Here is a 19,925-nt window from a genome sequence, read left to right as displayed (position 1 = left end):
CCTGCTCACTTTTCTGTCATCAGCTGAACATCTCGACCGGCATCCGTAAACCAACGGGAGACCAGCTCGTCTCTGCAGGGAGAGCAGCACACGACCCTCTGCTGTGTTATGGATGTGGCCAGCTGTGTGTGTGTGTGTGTGTGTGTGTGTGCGCCTCCTCCCACTCCAACACACACCAGTGTCTGTCAGCCTGCAAATATGTGGGCTGTGTGTGTGGGTGCATTTTTGTGTTGTTCACACGCAGACGTAACACTTCCAGTTGTGTGAGCAGGCGGCGTGTGTGTGTGCACGCCAGCTGCTGTGTGTGTGCGCGCGTGTGTGTGTGTGCAATGAATGTGTTGCTTGTTGAGCAGAGAGACAACTGCTGGATGTTGGAGGAGTCGTCTCTGTGAGGACGGAGAGACTGAGGAGGACTGAAGTGATGGAAAGACGGGAGAAGGAGAGACTGAGAGGAGACGCTCGGCGGCTCAGAGGGAGAATAAAGTGCAGTTAAAGTTTAGAGGGTGTGAGGAAGGACGCGTTAATGTGTGTCAGGACGGGTTAGATCAGTTTGGCTGAACATTAAGACTGAGAGCTGGGAGCAAAGTTCAGCTGAAGGACTCGTGTTCTCCAGCCTGTTAAGTAAATGAGACCAAGACGCTCGGCAACAACCAGGAGACGCAAAAAGACGGAAAATAAGGAGCAGACGGACTCCAGGGGACTCCAGGAGACTCCAGGGGACTCCAGGAGACTCCAGGGGACTCCAGGAGACTCCAGGGGACTCCAGGAGACTCCAGGGGACTCCAGGGTGCAGCAAAAAAAAAGATGGAGAATTTTGTCAAACGAGTGAGGCAAAGCAACAAAAACACCAGAAATGTTTAAATCGACACCACAAATGAACAAAACGACACAAAACTAGGTGGAAAAAAATGATTACATTTAAAAAAAAAAGTAACAAGTTTTCATACAAAACAACAAAAATGCAAAAACTAAATGTTTCAAATCACCTGAACAAAGCATCCTATCACAGCTCCACCTGAACCAGACGCCGCTGTGCCTAATAAACTGGACACTGAGCTGTGTGTCGGCATGACACGCTAACATGTGCTCGCCGCCGTCGCGCTGAAGACACTAACGGTGCAAATGTTTGGCTGAAAGTGCACAGAGCTGGCAGGTTAGCATCTGCTAACACACGTAGCTCGACCAGGTTAGCATCTGTTAGTGTGAATGAATGGAGCTCTCACAGCAGAGGCCGCTGGCTGTCTCCAACACCTGTTTAAGTGTGTGTGTGTGTGTGTGTGTGTGTGTGTGTGTGTGTGTGTGTGAGAGACAGCTGCTCAACACGCAACCCCCCCACACACACCATGTCTGTAATTACAGAAGAAAGATGGAGGACAGTCCGGGAGGGTCCAGTCTTTGTGTTCAGGTTAGACAGGATGAAGCATCAGTGGCAGTCTGGTGTTTGTAGTTTAATCATCAGTCTAAATGACTACAATCGGACCAAACAAGTTCTAAAATTATAAATGAAACAAAACATGGAAAAAGAGATCAAACCCATAAAAACGTGACAAAAACAATGAAAGCAAAATGCTAAAGTGACAACGGGGACGATGAACATGCAGAAGGGTTTAAAAATACAAGAGAGGGCAACAAAATCACACAAGATTGGAAATAAAACAAAAACCATACGATGCAAAACACTACAAACCAAAAAGCACAAATCTAAGATGCAAATGAAGAAACTTCTGGGCCGTAAACCTACAACGATCAGCCGTGAAACAGGGAAAGAAGAAGAGCACCAAAGACGAGCGTTTGAAACGAGGCGTGTTTTATTGTGTTGGTATTTGTGTGGGAGGCCGGGCGGCAGCGCATTTACAGCCCGTCTCCTCGCGCACAATCGCAGCCGGCTGAGAAAGATGCTCCGTGCGTTCTCTCATACTCCTCATCAGCAGTCAGCTGATGCCTTCTCTCGCTCGGATACAGGAAGTAATACTGCAGCGTCATGACGGGCAGACGCCGGCGCGCGCTGCGGTTGGAGCGCTGCTTCCATCACGCTCTCAGTCAGAGCGTTGAAGCTCAGAGTTAACCAGTAACCGCGTGCACTGACTCATCCGAGGAGATAAGGATGCAGGGAGGGAGAGAGGAGGGTGGAGGTTGAGGCGGCAGCGGGAGCCTATCCGTCGTCAGGTTACGCGGAGGGTGGCGGGCCACCAGCCAATCAGGGTGCAGCAAAGTTTACAGCGTCCGTGCGGGATGAGCAGCGGCTCGTCTGGTCTGACTGGATTCTCTGTCTCAGGCGCTCGCTTCTTTCTCGGGTTCTTCTTCTTCTTTTCTCACTTCCTGTTTTCTCCTCCACACCCTGTGGATCCTCTCTCTCTCTCTCGACCCGCTCCATCCCCGCCACACGAGCGCAGGTTGTGAAATAGTTCAACGAAACGCCCCGTTTCTTCGTTCAGAGGCCCGAGTGACACCCGAGGACATCGTCCCAAAGCAAACAGCAGCAGACCGAACGTGTTTCCAGCAGAGTAAACACGAGCGAACCTCCGGCGTTCAACGATAACAGCAAAGACGTGACACAGGATGCCGAACGGATACGTTAAAGGCTGAAAACGACACAACTGAGACATAAACCGCTAAAAACAAAAGATGACACAAAACAAACTCCAAGAGATAAATGTGAGGACAGACACATGAGGTCAGAAAGGTTTACGGGGACGCAGGAGCAGAGACGTGTCTCAGCAGAAGCTGCCTGACAATAGTCACGTTTCTACGTTAGCTTCACATTTATTCAGTTTTTAGCTCGTTGAAACAGGAAGTGCCAACAGCAAATTCTGCTTAATTTTCCAAAACGTGCACAAAGGCTGACGGTGACTCTCGTCTAACTGCACTCTCACTCTTATCTAATCCTCCTTTTCTCGAGAACTGGTACAGGTTTCTGCCTCTCAGGTGTTTCCCCTCCTCTCTCGCCTCCCTCTGCACTTGTCCATGCCTGTCACCCGTCAGCAGAGCGGCATTCTTCAGCGCACGCATTCCTCGTCCCGCTCGGCGAGTTATTTTTACCATCAGAGTGTATTACAGGGCCCCGCTCTGCCGCTGGCCTGCTCGCACACAGTTAAAAGCATCATCACCAGGCTCCTCCTCGGGTGTTTGTGCGTTTGTCACGGCTCACATTCTGTTCCCAGTCAACCCAGTTACTCTGCGACGCGCTCTAACCAGAACACGCCGGTGCCGTGGCCTGATTGATCAGCTTTAACTTGATTATTTTCAATGCAGACTTGCTGAGTAATTGGAGGCAGTTTGTTACTTTTAGGAAAATCACATGATGCTGTTTGCAGACCCTGGATTGGTTAAGTTCTGCTAAAACATAAAACTGGAAGATGGATGGATGACTGTTGACGAATCAAAATCCAAGCAGTGCAAAGGCTTAATGCTAACCTGAAAATGAAGCTAATTTCACAATTTATATTTAGACTTTATTAAAAGAATCAGCGTCATCAACATGGCAATCTCCGAAGTTTACATGCTAGCTGTTAATGCTAACATAAAAAATGCTACTGTGGTGCACTGTATCCCTTGGTAGTACCTACGGCCATTTATCATCCACAGCGTTTTTTAATATTAGGCCATTTTCACTGTGTTGAATAGAATATAGCCAAACCTCCCAACCCTTTTTTTTTTTTTTTCTTTTTTTTTTCTTTAGAATTGCCGTCTCCGTTTATTCGATTAGCTTAAGGTGGCTAAGCTAAAAACCGACATCCACATGAGTACCAAAAGCCATAAATCGCCCCATTGAAACCCATTATAAACGCTATTTTTCACTGCACAATTATTACCATTAACGTAGTGGCGATGGCTTAAGTTTCGTTTTTGTTCTGTAGTCAGGACCTTAGAATTGTAATTTTTTTATTTGGCCACCGGGCTTCTTGGACAGACCTGCGGGAAATGAAGCCTCATTTCTGGCGTGCAGCAGCGGCTTCGCCCGCTGATCGGGCGGGACCATTTTCGGCCCCTAGGAACGTATGAGGGTGCTTTTTTTTTTTCTTTAGTCAACAGGAAATTACGTATTTGTTGTCACGTGGTATCGGATGTGTGTGCTGCAAAAATGAGTCCCCGGTGATCGTGCCCCGGTAATCGTCGCGACTTACCCCGGCAAGAATGCACTTATTTCGGCCTAGAGGAGGAGCATTTGCCGCCTGGAGACCATTTTCTGGTCCTGAAAAAAAAAAAAAAAAAAGGCGATCGAAATGACTGTTGGTGCCAATCTTTAGTCCATCTAAAGGCCTAATTATAATAACAATTGAATATTACCTCAAATGTTTTTTTTGGAAAATATTCAAGTTTTATGTTTTTTGGGGCAAAAAAAGCAGTGCGCTCATGTGACGAAACCGGGATATAAAGGGTTAAAATCCGCGAAATGTAATTAAAACTTGACATGAATATTTCAAGGAGAAGTAGGTCTAAAAGATTGGCTAATTTAAAGTGGAATAAAATATTATTTTATACATTTTTTATAGCACTTTTTTGGGCGTGGTCGATTGGGACCGATAGTGTGTGCATTTTATGAAATGCGCTCCTGCAAAAAAAATAAAAGGCGATCGAAATGACTGTTGGTGCCAATCTTTGGTCCATCCAAAGGCCTAATTAAAAGTACAATAAAATATAACTTTCAAATGTATTTTATGGAAAATATTTAATTTTTTCATTTTTTTTCGCCAAAAACGGCCGTGCGATCATGTTACAAAACCGGGATATAAAGGGTTAAAATCCGCGAAATATAATTAAAACTTGACATGAATATTTCAAGGAGAAGTAGGTCTAAAAGACTGGCTAATTTAAAGTGGAATAAAATATTAATGTATAATCTTTTTATAGCACTTTTTATGGCGTGGTTGATTTTTGGCTCTAGGACCTCATAAGGGGTACGTTTTTTAGGTACTACCAAGGGGTATTTATATATTGCGAAAAGATCATATTTCCTCTTTTAGCGTGATGTAAAAGCTACGTGTCACTTCCTTTTACGCTAATGACTAATTTTTACGTAAAGGTAAAAAGCAAATTTAAACATGCTAGCATGAGGTTCATGTGAAGTATCTCTGACACTGAGTACGAGATGCTAATGCTACTCTGTAGTCCTGTGCCTGTTTGGCTTTATAAAAATACTATCATTAATGTTGTTAATTCGTTACATCGCCTTTGTTTAACATAACTGCATCATCTGTTGCACTTTAACATGTTAGCACAGTAGCATGTAGTTTATTTATATCATGTATTTTATTTCAAAGATATTTTTTAAATTATTGTTATTATTAGTAATCATTAAAACAAAGATGTCACTTTGAGTTTGTCTATAAAACCACATTAACCTTTAGTTTATTAATCTTACTTATGATGCTAACAAGATAAAAACAGAAACTTTGGCTAGCATGGGTTAAAGTTAAATCATGTATAATCTAAGATCTCTTTAACTTAGCTTCCAGTGCACGTCACTACATTACAGTTTTATAGTTCAATGATGAAAACTGTCTGCTGTTAGCATGTAGCATGATGCTAGCATGTACAGTTAATGTGGGTGTTAATGAATCATTAGGAGCTTGTGTTTTGTTTTAAAAGGATACAAAGGCAAGTTTCAAAGTATGAAAGAGTTGTCTTAGAAGATTAGCTTCTGCCTTGATGCTAGCATCTCGCTCACATCAGGGCCTGTGTATCGTTTCATAGTCGTTATGTGCTTTATATTTATTAACCTAAAGTTTTGACCCTGCTGGTATTAACAGTGCTGGCAGCTCTGGTTTCCAGTTTTAAGCCGCGCGGAGCCGTTTAGTGCTGCAAAGCTAGAAACAATGCAGCAGGCTGTGTCTGCAGCAGAACAAAGCTAAAGTGAGTTAGTGGGGCTAGCTCATTAGCTGCTGGCTTAGCGGGGGCTTTGTATGGTGGTGGGGGAACACGGTGATAAATCCTAGTTTAGGTGGGAGCCGTGGCACCTCCCTGTATCAGCTTACACCTCCTTTATCTGCAACAATACTCAGCCCATTAACACTGACGACAGGCCCTCAGCAGCAGATAGAAAACCTGTTTGTGAAGCTCACGATGGCTTGATTTTAAAGTGAGCAGCTAGAGAAATGCTCGTTTTCTTTAATCCTTTCTGTCTGTTGCTTCTGTGTTGTGGAAGAAAAAATAGACATGCATACAAAAATGGGCCCGGGGTCGGACTTCCTACACGTGCAGCTCTCTCCGATTAACGTGAGATGACTTTTGCAGGATGCAGGATGTGCTAAAGGTGAATTCGGCTTTATTTTTCAAAGCCTTCACACAGGACAGCCTGTGAATAATCACATTTTTCACCTTTCCTTGGTTTCAAAACCATTCTTGGCTCGTTGCTGGCTCAGGAAGTCATCTGTTACAGACTTATTTTTCTAAAACTGAATAAATCCACACTCAGAATATCTCTGTTGTTCATTTTTTCGTGGTTTCAAGGTGATTCTTGGCTCACAGCACTGATGCTTTAACATTAACAAATATTTTTGGACATCTTGTACTGATATTTAGTTCTACATGTATTTAGCTCTCTGCATCCTCGCCTTCCTCGCCTTCCTGTAAACGCAGACTTCTCTCTGTCGGTGATGCGGGTGCAGACGTTTTCTATCCTCCCTCATCCTCCTCACCTCCAGTCTCAGCTGCCTCCTAATTGGTCTTACCAACCCTGTTAAGCTCTTAATCTCTCTCTCTCTGTCTCCTGCCCCCTTCCATCATCCCTCCATCCGTAAATACGTCCCTGAGCTGTGCAGCCTGTTGCATCCCTCTTATCCCTCCATCTTTCCTCCTTTCCAGCATATCTTTTGTCTTTTTTTTGTCTCGCCCTCCCTTACCGTAGCCTCGCTTCGCCCTGTCTGACAGATTAGCGTCTTTGGGCGGCTCAGTTAAGCCTCTGTTTCCTTTGGGTTTCTTCTTCTGCACTTTTTTATTTCTGAAGCTGTAAATAAAAAATAAAATGTCCTGACAAACGTCACTGCTGCGGGCAGATATCAGCAGATAGCAGGTATCTTTCTGTTACCCATAATGCACCGGGCCACTCTGGGCCTTGATGGCGCCTCCACAGTTCAGTTTGTGTTTTGTGTTATCTGGCAGCCGTGATTGTATCAGCACATAATGCAGCACACTGACCTCTGTACTCGCTTTTTATTTGTAATGCTGGACCTGAAGGTGTGTGTGCGTGCGTGTGTGTGTGTGTGTGTGTGTGTGTGTGTGCGTGCATGTGTGTGCGTGCGTGCATGTGCGTGCGTGTGTGTGTGTGTCAGAGGCGGTGCAATGACGAGTGTGACTCAGACTCTGAGCCCGCTCACCTCTGCGTCCCTGCAGCTCTGTGTGTTGTTTCTGCATCGTTTACTTTGTTTATGTGGACGCGAGCGTTTACAGTCTCGAAACAGTAAAACATGGCGCGTGTCCGTGGAAACGCTCGCTGTGGGCGGATACATTTTCACTGTTTAAATTGTTTGGGTGAAATCAGGGGGCTGTTTCTTCTTCCACAGGGGGCGCTCTCGAGCTCGGCCAGAATGTATATTCCACGATGTAAACCGCAGCAGTATGATCGAGGGAATAGATGTAGTTCTGTTTCTATTGTAGTGAAATCTGTGATTATCGTCACGGCAACAGGAGCCGTGTACGCTCAGTACAAAAGCCTAATAAAATGTGAGCATGCTAAGTGAGCACTCTGCTGTATTCCAGTATTTACGGTAAAACGTTAAACAGTGAAAACCTGATAAATGAAAACTCTAATTACAGTAATGACACAGCCCACTGTGGGTGTGGATAAAGGCCTTCCTCAGGGTGGACACTTCAAATAAAACCAGCGTTTCTACAAACTGCAGCTTGTGAGCTGCTGCAGACGTAGTTTTACAGCTTTAAACAGAAAACGATCCAATGATAATAGAAGTGAATGCAGTTTAGCTGCACTGGTGAAAAGGGGAATATTTGTGTTATTGTGGAAACACATCGAGTCCACACGTTCACGCTGGTGCATCCAAACTTGGTGCTTGTTTTTTACAAGTTTGTCTGCCTGTTGTTGTTTCTGTATTTGTGTGTAAACGTGTGTTTGTGTTACTGATGGTCTCTCTGTGCTCTCCTCCCTGCAGTGTGAGCAGTGGTTGCAGACACACACACAACAAACCCCGCCCCCTCCCGCCCCGAGACAGATTCGAGCGAGCGTTGCTTTACGAAAAAGACGGGTAAATATGCTCCTCCCTCCTTTCTCATCTTCATCCCACCGCCACCTTCACCTCCTTCCTCCTGCTCCTCCTCATTGTTTCGCCATCTTTCATCCACCTGAAGTTAAACGCTCACCTGTAAACGCTTCCAGGCTCCGCCTCTTTGGTAGCTCTGGGAATGAATGTTTCTTCCTGTTTCTCGTGGCACAGTCCGCCATCTTTGTTTCAGTGGCTTCTGCTTCAGCTTGCATGGCGTTTGGCCGTCTCTGTCCCTGTCAGCGCTTTGCGTTTTCGCACTCAGACCTGATTCCAGATGTGTTTGCTCCTGGAAATGTTTCAGCGAGTTTTCCGGCTTTCCGAGGAGACGGAAGGTTGGACGTTTTCATAAACGCCTCTTCAGTCTTCTCTCTGTGTCCAGCCTGGTTTCACCACTTTATTATGAACCTACGAGCTCCTGAAGCTCCTTTAATGTCTGTGACAGTGATGATAACCAGGCTTTACAAACAAACATTAGAACCACAAATAAAACTCAATAAATAAACATCAAAGGAAACAAACTGAGTTGAAATTACATAATAAGATACTGTCAGTGTGATTGGTGTTTGGGCAGATAGCCCCGCCCTCCCTGAGCCTGGTTCTGCTGGAGGTTTTTTCCTCCCCACTGTCACACAGTGCTGCTCGTACGGGGTCATCACCTGGTTGTTGTTGTTGTTGTTGTGAAGTGGCACAGAGAAAGTTTTAATTGAAGCATCAGTCAGAAAAGAATAAAAACATGGAAATGAAAGCGATTCGAGTACTTTAAAAACTATTATATTAAATAAATATATATAATTAAGCATGTCAGTTACATCTATGTTGTTTTGTTCTTTTAAAACATGTATGAAGGACATTAATTTACTTCAAGTCTAAAAGGGAATAAAAACAGAACATGGAAACAGTTTCTATGTTCTGATAATAAATTCTTACTAAAATGTGTTTTTATGTAATTAATGATGTTGTATTAATACACAAACATTTATTTTCCAATAACTATGAAAGTATTATTAGTACTTAAGAAAATAATCTTTTTTAACTAACATTTAAAGTTTAATTACCATAATATTACAGTTATTCTTTTTTAAAATTAAATGTTTGACAGCTTTCAAAGGTTTTGAAGCGTGACGATAATAATGACACAAAGTAAAACATTAAATATCACATTAGAAACAAATAAATGTATTTATTTTTTTTTAATTTGTTAAAGATCTTTATAGTGAAACATCAGAGGGTGAAGTGTTTGGTAGGAGGGGAAAGATGGGGCAGCGCACACACACACACACACGGGAGGATGGATGTGTTGAGGAATCTGCTTCCTGATTGGCTGAGAGCTGCAGACATTTTCCACTGTGAGCGTGCTCGGTGGTTGGCTGAGACGCTCCCCTCCCCCGCTCTGCCTGCCGGCTGCGGTATGCTGTACAGTGGAGCCGACACACCGTCGATGCTATCTCAACACTTTATCACGCCGGGTCTAAACTCCACACACACACACACACACACACACACACACACACACACACACACACACACACACACACACACACACACACACACACACACACACACACAGAGGAAGCAGTCAATGTGTAACGAGCTGGAGGGCAGCGAGCAGGCAGAGAGGGGAGATGAGCAGAGGAAGAGGAGTTAGAAACAGTTTGTAAAAGGCCGACGGAGGAGGAGGTGGAGACTGATGGAGAACGTCTCTGAAAGGCTGTGGACATGCTGTCAGTGTTTAGGGATGTTTGACATGTTTTTAAATATAAACATGGTGTCCTGGGATGGCACCCCCTCTACTGATATCTGATTGGCCACCTCTGGTGCCACCCCAGATTTGCGCTGCCATGTCAGTGCAAGCATGGGCGTATATACGGGGGGGTCAGGGGGTCCACGTCACCTTTTTCTTCTCGAGACATCACTGCAGGTCCAACTATAAAACTGTAATGTAGTGACGTGCACTGGAAGCTGCTGTGTTTGTTACAGCTACAAACTCATCAGAATGATAAAAGATAATCGGATTTAAAGACGTAAATATTAGTGTTCAGTCAAGTTTCAGTGTGGCAGCTACTTTGTTACAGCGCAGGTTTAAAATCATTTTCACCAGACGTCACTCTGCTTTGCTTTCAAACTCAGCTCTGGGTCCCCCCCCTTAGAAATCGGGGCGTGTGCCACCCCATCTAAAAACTCTTATATACGCCCCTGCTTCCATGACTCCTTTGAAATCCTCCCGTGATACAACCGTTCGCTGTGTGGCGATTACAAAAGGGGCCGCTCACATAAAGTGGGGCTGCATGTGGTGCCTGGGTGTAAAGAATAAGACCTCTGTGCTTTTGGGTTCAAGTCAACTCTTCAACAAACACGGCTTTTGTGCTTCATTGAGGTGGGAAAGTTGCTGCCTTGACATTAAAAACTGGCGCCTGTTTATTTTGATGCTTTTAAATGTTGATATTAGCAGTAAGCAGCATGGAGGCGCTCGCTGATGTCCAATTTAGAACTTTTTTGCCAATTTTCTGGAAATTCTGTGAACACTTGAGCAATATTTTGAAATCAGTGTTTTTTGGGCTGAAGTTGTGTAGATCTGATGAAGCGTGGCTGTGCTCAGATCAAATAAACATCTGTCTACATCTGCACTGAAAGTCGGTCATGTTTTTAGAAAGAAGGCAACGCACGACATGCTTTTGTCCATGCAGCTCAGAGAAAGTCATCTCTGCCTTGGGATATTCAGCTTTTAGTTTCACAAGTGTGCGTTAACAAGTTTGGGCAGAGTTCTGCAGCGAGGAAACAGGAACGTCGGGATCGGCGGAGCGGTGGAGGATGGGTGATGGCAGCTGAGTGTTAGATGGAGGCTCGGGAGGGGAGGGGGGTCATCAAGAGCGAGCGAGAATGCCCATCAATCTCTCTCTTTGCGAGCGCACATGGGGAAGCAGCAAAACGCTCTCTTGTGACTCCCGTGAGTGTGAACTTCCTGTTGTGGTCAACCAGCGCAGAAACAGAAAGAGATAAAGAGGCTCTGACTTTCTTTCAGTTTCTCCTACGAGTTTGGTGAATTCCCATGAATAGCACTTCTCTCCATCACTGTCACAAGGTTGGAAATCATCCCAGTATTTCCTGTCGGGAACCTGCCCAGTAGATTATGCATTAGATCATAAGGTTGTGAGTTTAGAAAAAAGGACATTTGCAGCATTACAGAGGCAGCCCTGACCGCTCCACGCTGCAGCCAGCGCCGTATTTCATCACAGCGTTGGTATTCTTAGATAATCAGCGCTAACGCTGCCGAGCATCCGGTGCTAATGTGCGCTGAAAATGAAGCAAACGCAGATGCACCAATGGCTGCAGTTCCTCTAATGTCCACTTGGGGCTAATTCAAGCGAACATTTTCAGCCTTTGTGGATCTTGCTTGCTATAAAAGGCGCAGCACAAGATATTTATTTTTAACTGTTAATCGTGCAAATATACAACACTGCAGTTCCAGAATAAGAATGTATTGCTAGAAATAAGCGAAGTCGCTTCCGTTTAGATAAACAGTGTTGCAGTGCTGTTCTGAATGAGGCCGAGAGGGTGATGGATGAATAGATGGAGGGAGAGTGACAGTTTAGGGAGGTGTAATAAATAGCCAACATATGGTGACTGGTTCCTGTCCTCCCCCTCTCTCACTTCTCTATCTGCCCATGCATCCCTCCATCCCTCTGCTCACATCTCTCCTGCTAAACACAGACTGTTAGCTGACACCGACTCACAGATACAAAAACACAGTGGTATAAATACAAATGGAAAAGGTTAGAAAAAGGAGGAAGAGGAGAGAGCTGACCATGGCACAGTCTGCTTTCCTCTTGCCTTTGTGTCCATTAATTGATGCTAGATAAGGTTTCTAATGTTTGCTAACAGCAGTTTACAGTTGGGCCGTTTTGATTTACCTAGTGAATTCAGGAAAATGAACACAGACGAGGCTGCTCACACCAGCAGCTAACTCACTAGTACTGTTAGGCATATACAAACTACAAAAAATACAAGTAAATGAATTCATATGTTGGTGGGGATTACTGTCTGAGATTAATAATTGCAGCTGCTAGGCTAATCCCATGAAACATAGCTAGTGTGAGAGAGGGAGATTATCTATGACTTAGACTTCATAAACTTGTGACAGGTATTTATCATAAAAGAAAGAAGCTGGTGAAGTAGCCTCTTATCATGCTAGATGATAACTTTAGTGCCAGAGCCTCTAAGGCAGGGGTGGGCAATCCCAGTCCTCGAGGGCCGGTGTCCTGCAGGTTTTAGATATCTCCTGGGTCAACACACCGGAATCACATGATGAGTTCGTTACGAGGCCTCTGGAGAACTTCAGGACATGTTGAGGAGCTAATTTAGCCATTTAAATCAGCTGTGTTGGTTTGAGGACACATCTAAAACCTGCAGGACACCGGCCCTCGTGGACTGAGATCGCACACCCCTGCTCTAAGGCATGCTAGCCAACATTAGCTGTTAACACAAGGTAAAAACTGGATTATATCAGAAGGTTAAAACATAAAGTTCATGCAGACTTATCTGTAGTAAAATTATAAAACTTGCATGTTTCTGCTTCCTAGTTTTCAAAGTGAATAAAGAAACAAGGACAGAGAGGATGCTCTTAATCCTCGTTTACATCCTTTACCTCTCTACCCCACACATCCATCCTGTGCTGTGTCCACCCTCTCTCTTTAATTACCGTCTGTCACTGGGTTACATCTTCACACAGTTGGTGCACAGCAGGAGGTTCATGACGTGAAATCACTGACGTTAGACTTAACTAATTCTGCTGGTTAAATACCTAAAATAGGGACAGAAATTAATATTACTCCATTGGTAAAAACTTTATGACATTCTTGCTTTCACAACAAATTTGAAAAGCACAGAAATGAACTGAAAGGGCTGTACCCTATCAGGGGTGCACTGCGTAGGTGTCATGTGACTGCACCTTTGAAGTTAAAAGAGTTGAAAGTGTGCCACTGCCACAGCGTCCTCCTAAGGTCAAAAGAGGGTGATGGTCCTTACAATGACAGATGTACGAGTACACACCCACACACACGTACAGATACATTCATGCTCAGTGGCTCCAGCACGGTGACCTTTTTCTGCTTTTGCATGGATGTGGAAGAATGTCAGGATGTCAGAGCTGTGTGTGTGTGTGTGTGTGTGTGTGTGTGTGTGTGAGAATGATGGCTGGGAACAGATGTAGTAACATCAGCCATCTCTCTCACACACACACACACACACACACACACACACACACACACACACACACACACACACACACACACACAGTGCTCAGACTTCGTGCTGCGTTCAGGGACCGTTCCTTTTAAACTGGTTTAAACATCGTCGTAGATGTTTGTAAAACTTTGGCGCAGACTCCTTTTTATTTACTATTTTTCTTTGCGACACGTGTTGCATTGACACTTGCACGTGTTGGCGCCGTCTCTCGGTTTGCAGCGTTCTGAGCAGCCGGGTTAGGACGGTTGATTTTGGGAGGGTTATCTTTCTCCATCCTTTTTTCCCAGCTTCCTCTGGCCTCTCCTCTCACAGCCATCTGTTGCCGTTCGTTTCTGCGGGCTGTAAAAAGTGCTGGCCGAGCACTCTGGCAGCCAATCACAGCGTCCGATTGCGTGTGTGTGTGCGCGCGTGCACCTGCCGTGGCCATGTAAGAGCGTGTCATGCAGGAGCGGTGATACACTCAGAGGTCAGTGGAAACACGGCGCGCTCGCTGCCAGCTGTCAGCGCTCTCTCGCCACGTTCCACTCGTCCTTTCTCTTTTCTTCTCCTTTTCTTCTTCTTTGGTTTTGCTTCATGTGCTGTTTTCATTTGCAGAGACGTGAAATCTGTGCAGTAAAGTCATCGCGCTCACGTTGTCAGATCTGTGTTAACGACCACATAAAGATGGTTGTTTTTTAAACTCCTTGTTAAGGTCGTCGTTAGATACCAGAGTAGTTGTTTTCCATTTGTTCCCACTCTGTTTTTTACGAGGACAGGATAAAATGTGGACAAGCTGCTGCGTTTAAAGCCTGTGAATGTTTGTGGAAATAACGGCGCTGCCCTGCAGGTACATTACAATAACGGTTTAATGCTGTGGTGCAACTCGCTGTGCCAAAATCAGGAAGAGCGCCGCTGACGAGGATGTGATGTCAGCGTGACTCAACTGCTGGCCACAAACATGGCCACCGCGGGAGGGTAACCCTGAAGTGGCGCGACTCTGCGACGCGCCAACTAGTGTCGGGCTGATGGAGGCGTTTGACTGCAGCCTGGGCCTCCATTGGCTTTTTCATCATTTTTAGGAGTCGCTGCTTCTTTCACTTCCTCCTTTTTTGAACTAGGAATGTCCAACACGCACGCACACGCACACGCACGCACACACGCGCACACACACGCACACGCACACACGCACACGCGCAGCCTCTTTCTGAGCTGCAGGAGGAAGTGGCCGGCTCTGGAGCGCTTCTTCCTCTGAGGGCAGACAGGAAACTGTAATTAGCTTTCGTCTTCTCCTCTCTGCAAAAAGCAGAAGTGCCCCTTCTCTCCTCCTCCTCCTCCGTCCCTCCATCTCTCCCTCATATGTCGCTCTGGCTGGTAGAAACAGGTGTGAGGGCTGCAAAGCCACGTTTGGCCCCCTCTGGTCCAGTGGGCGCTCGGCCAGAGCTGCTTTTGTTTGCTCATAGATGGAGCGTCTTCCTCTGCCGTCTCTCTTTGTGAAGCCTGTAAGTGTCAAAGTAAATCAGAAACTCAGGAACACAGCAGTGCTTAAAACCGTACATTTAACTGAATCCTTTCTCCAGACTGCTTCTTTTTAAAAGATCTTTCTCAGGTTTGCTGTGCATGCACTTGTGCAGCACTTGTGCAGCACTCGCAGGGTTTGTGAAAGCTTTTCTTCAGTGAAACCAGAAACTCCAGCTGAGCTGAGCTCCCGTGCTATTCTAATCTCAGTCAGCCTTCACACACCACTCAAAATCCTCATGTCCCCAACTGACAGAGGAGTTTGTAACAATCAGCCGAGCCTTTGTTTACTGTGCTGCGGCGCTCGGGTCTGCACGCACTCGCTGATGCATCGCAGCTTTAAACGCACACGTCTTTAAATGGACTTTGGTGGGACGGGTTACAGGATGGTTACTCTCTAATAGTGTGTGTTTGTATTGCAGCAGTCATGGAGAACTCCACAGAGGAGCGGCAGGAAGGGGGAGGAGCCAACACTGAGCTGACGGAGGAGGAGGAGAAAACGCACAAAACCCTCAAAGGTGCGCGCCAAACCCCGGTGAACATTTAATGGTTTTAGCTAACAGAGTAATAACAGTCAGCGATGCTGCTCTTCAGGAGCGATCAACGGAGTGATGGAAGGAGCAAAGGAGGTGGCGAGCGGAGGAGCGAAACTACAGAACGGAGACAAAGGTGGAGGAACCGTGGGAGGTGGAGGAGAAGACCTCTCCTCCATTAATGCCATGATGTCAGCAGTGATGTCAGCAACAGGGACCATTAACGGCGGAGACGGTGGGAGTGGAGCCCCTTCAGCCTCCTCCTCCGCCGGCCCCTCCCCCAGGTGATTACAGACAGTTTTCAGACTTGATTAAAAACTTTGAAAAGTTAAAAGTTTAGATGATGAGCTGAAGTCGATGTTTAGCTTCAAACCTGAATTCATTTCTGCACGTGTGAGTCAAACGGTGTCCACAGAGCTACATCTCCAGATTAACATCTGTGGGTGGAGGACGAAATGCTGCCAGACACGTCTGCAGGACAAGTCAACGGCATTGAATAAGATTTGGCCAAACGCAGCTGTTAAAGTTTCCTTCAGCATCGCTGCAATCCTGAGAGATTCGTCACAAACAGGAAGTGCTGATAGACAGCTCGGCTGCTTTCAACAGGACAAAATGTAAAGAAATTAACAGGATTTAAATGACAGCTCACAGAACAACAGGAGGTCATTTCAGCTGTAAGTGTAATTACTCGCATACGCTCCGGGCGGGATTAAAATCACTGAAGCACAGCAGGAAACATGACAACAGCCCCACCTCCTCTGGAGGAATAAACCCCATCAGGATGGAAACCAAACAGAACGAAGCCGCTTGCTTATTAAACAGATTCTGCACATAATTCACCAAATTCTTTTTGTAAAGCAGGAACAAACCAAACACCTTCTTCAAAAGGAAGCTGTTGAGTCTGTTTTGTTTCTCTTGAAACTTTTTATTTATGTGTGAAATGTTTTGTCTTCTTCTCCGTTTGAAGCCCTTCACCGAGCAAGTCCCTCACGGCAGCCATGCGAGCCCCTCCCGGTCGCAACGCACGACGCAACCAGGTACGCGACACCTCGACCGCGCCGCTTTGGCCCGGCCTCCGCCTTTGCTGCCCACAGCAGGACGTGCAGCTTCTCCTCTTCCCTCCTTTTCATGTTTTTCTGCCTCGTCACTGTGGTTTGTTTCTCCTCTCCCATCACGCTCGCTGGCATTCCACGCCGCGTCAGAACTTCCTGTGGTTCAGCAGGAAAAGGAAAGCGCTGCCTCTGAGTGGAGGGTGTGTGTGTGTGTGTGTGTGTGCGCGCGCAGTAATTTGTAGAGATTGTTTTCTCAACGTTTCCTCCCAGAATGATGAGCAGACGAGGCCTGACTGTGAGGACATTTAGCCGTCTGCCTCGGGTCTTCACAATTTGATGCACCTTCAAAGAGGTCATCAAGGCCTTTTGTTTTAGGGCCGTCTGTCTGTGAATGAATCCCGATAACATGAGTCCCCCTAAATCATTATATTAGCACGGGTCCCCACGATGATAGAAAGACAGATTTGTGTGTGTGCAGCTCTGCAGCCGCTCGGTTGGTGTTGCAGCTGGATGTGAGGCATCGGCTGACATTAGGTCATCGGGTCAAACTTGGGCCACTTCAGCCCACATCTGGACACAGCTGTCAAGCCACAAACATGCTCCACGGGGTGAAGCCTGGTCCAGCCGGCGCCGTCATGTGACCCACGCGCTGTAATGTTTTGACTGTGGTGATCACTGTGATTTGGTTATTTCAGCCTGGTTTTTGTGGTAGCATGTTTTAAATATAACAGAAGAAGAAGAAACCAGTCAGGTGTGAGTCTAAGTGCTGCGCGGGTCATGTGACAGTTTGTAGCTTCATGATTGGATGACCTTTGATCTTTGTTTTCCTTTCCTTCAGGACACCAAAGACGACAGCTCATCTTATTGTTGTCCACTGTGTGACAAGAACTGTCAAACACAGCACCAGCTGACCATGCACATTAGACAGGTAAACACACCCCGCTGTGACGTGATGCTAAAGAAATAACTGAAGATGTTCAGGAGAAACCTTCTGTGTGTCAAAGCTGCTGCCGCTCGATTTATAAGCAGGGTATAGATTAGAATTTTATTTTGAAAGGGCAGCCTCTGTTATGAACATATTTCAAAGCATTATTTTACTCAATAGCATTATGCTTTTCAAACAGGTAACTTTTGGGGCTTTTATCTTGAAAATTCAACATATTACAAAGCATTCTTTTCCTTAAAGTCAGGCTGATGTGTCCAAGCCCAAATAAGTAAAATCCAAATAATAACTTTTCAGAATAAAGTATGTCTGCTTCCCGTGTATTCCTAGATGTGTATTTTATTTTGAAAGGATAGCATGTTTAAGATCTTTGATGGCCTCGCCAATATCCTGCCAACAGTCTGTTACCAGGTTACTGCAGGATTTTACTTCTACTTAAATCCAACACATGTCTAGTGACATTAGAAAATCAGGCTACTATACAGCCAGGAGGCTCTTATTTTGAAGGTGAGTTCAGCAGACGCAAAACAGCAGCTGCTATATAAATAAATGGTCACACGGTGTCTACATGTGCGTTTTATTATTATTTTATTCTTTAGGACTTTAGTTTTTTACTGGGGTACCACTATTGTGTGATGAGACTCTTATTTTGAAGGGGCGCGTCCACACTGTCAAACATTATACACGTCTGCTCTGTGACCGCTCATAAAAACGAGGTAACTCTGAGCGTGCCTTACGTCCCGCAGCACAACGCCGACGCCGGAGCGACGGATCACTCCTGCAGCATCTGCGGGAAATGCCTGAGCTCGGCCTCGTCGCTCGACAGACACATGCTGGTCCACAGCGGCGAGCGGCCCTACAAATGCAACGTCTGCGGCCAGACCTTCACCACCAACGGCAACATGCACAGGTGATCAGAGCGCACACACACACGTCCTGCTACCTGCCAGCCAATCGGAGACGAGCACCTCATTCGAGTTAACATGCAGAGGCAAACATCTGGATTACATCGACCTCATATATGCCCACACTTTAAGAGTTTAAAAAATCTATGTCAGTGTCACTGCTTAACACACACACACACACACCATACAAACTCTGGGGGAGGAAGTTGGAGTTTAACATGATCACCAGCCAACCGTCATGGGAGAACACCACCAAACTCCTAGTGTGTGTGTGTGTGTGTGTGTGTGTGTGTGTGTGTGGGGGAGAGGGGGCGGGGGTTACACAGGAAGTTGGAAGATGACTTTTAACAACCCAACCCCAATATAAACACACACACACACACACGCAGGCTACAGTTAGGTTGTTTGGTCTGATGGTGAAGGCTGGACATCACTGATAAATAAATGACTGGGCGTAGGTCTGTGTGTGTGTGTGTGTGTGTGTGTGTGTGTGTGTGTGTGTGTGTGTGTGTGTGTGTGTGTGTGTGTGTGTGTGTGTGTGTGTTCGTTAGCCAGAGTCTGCATCAGAACAAACACCAAACCAGACGTTACAAGAGGAAGTGTAAAAGTGCAGATGCTAATATTTATAAGGTCGATGTGCATTTTATTTTGAAATGGAGTATTTCAGATACTTTTTTATTTTTTAATAATAATCGTCATTCGCACATTTTCCAAAGCATCCTTCCTGTTCTTCAGGCTTATATTTGTTGAGTTATTTTTAGCTAGCCTCTAGCTGAGGCTATTTTTACCTGATTGGGCTTTTATTTTGAAACTTTACAAGAAAGAGAGAAGTCAGGGATGGCACGCTGCATTGAACATGTATTAGCTGATTTGTAATAATAATTTGTAATAACAATAACTAGACATGTTTTACATGGGAACACTGTTACTGCGTTTTATTTTGAAAAGCTGCGCCTTTAAAGCAGCCTAGTAAGTTTTTGTAAGTTTTTACAGACTTTACTTTGAAAAGAATCAACTTTTGTTCCATGTGAGCCGCGTTGTTTGGACTTTGAAGAGTAATTGGAGCTCTGCGCTGAGCCGTTAGCCGAGGCTCTGCGGTGCGTGCTGGAGGATTGTTGTTCAGCCTGTTGCTTTGAGCCTGACAGATGTCGGCCTGTCTCTGCGTCCTCGCTCTCAGCGATGGTATGAGGAGCTGTGGGCAGGAAGGAATGACTGTAGGCCGACAGAAGCTCTCAGATCTGCTGGGTGTCGCAGCCGTTTTTCCCTGTGTCATCATGTCTGCTTCAGTTTTGCTGGCTCTGCCTGTGCTCGCGTTGTTTTTGAGCTGCTCTGAGTTTTAAAGCAGCAGAAATGTCTTTAAGCGCCTGAGCTGAGGCGGAGGAGCGCGTGTCTGCAGACAGGCAGCAGTTGGATGAAAGAGCTTTGTTGTAGCATAAAGCTGCAGTCATGTGTGAGTGTTTACGGGCGCAGACTTTGTTCTTGTTTGAGTGTTTTTGTTTTGAACTAATGCGATGAGAGGAATCAGCTGTCGCTCCAGTTTC

General features: G+C 45.6%; 1 protein-coding gene across 4 annotated transcripts in view; it reads left to right on the top strand.

Annotated features, from left to right (window-relative positions):
• The window catches only part of rreb1a (ras responsive element binding protein 1a), a 54,563-nt gene that overhangs the window by 17,473 nt on the left and 17,165 nt on the right, over positions 1-19,925 (top strand). The window contains exons 2-7 of one of the 4 annotated variants that reach the window (XM_012925195.3): positions 8,106-8,198; positions 15,377-15,469; positions 15,546-15,768; positions 16,452-16,521; positions 17,375-17,464; positions 18,226-18,389. In XM_012925195.3, the coding sequence (XP_012780649.3) occupies positions 15,379-15,469; positions 15,546-15,768; positions 16,452-16,521; positions 17,375-17,464; positions 18,226-18,389 (638 nt within the window). In that variant the 5' untranslated portion in view covers positions 8,106-8,198; positions 15,377-15,378. Of the gene's footprint in view, positions 1-8,105; positions 8,199-15,373; positions 15,470-15,545; positions 15,769-16,451; positions 16,522-17,374; positions 17,465-18,225; positions 18,390-19,925 lie in introns of all 4 variants that reach the window. The other 3 variants (XM_004572873.3, XM_076888566.1, XM_004572872.4) reach the window with 3 other exon arrangements.

Source organism: Maylandia zebra, linkage group LG9 (assembly GCF_041146795.1).
Source record: "Maylandia zebra isolate NMK-2024a linkage group LG9, Mzebra_GT3a, whole genome shotgun sequence".
NCBI lineage: Eukaryota > Metazoa > Chordata > Actinopteri > Cichliformes > Cichlidae > Maylandia > Maylandia zebra.
The sequence above is the reverse complement of the archived record's forward strand: the minus strand, read 5'-3'. Positions and strand labels throughout refer to the sequence as shown.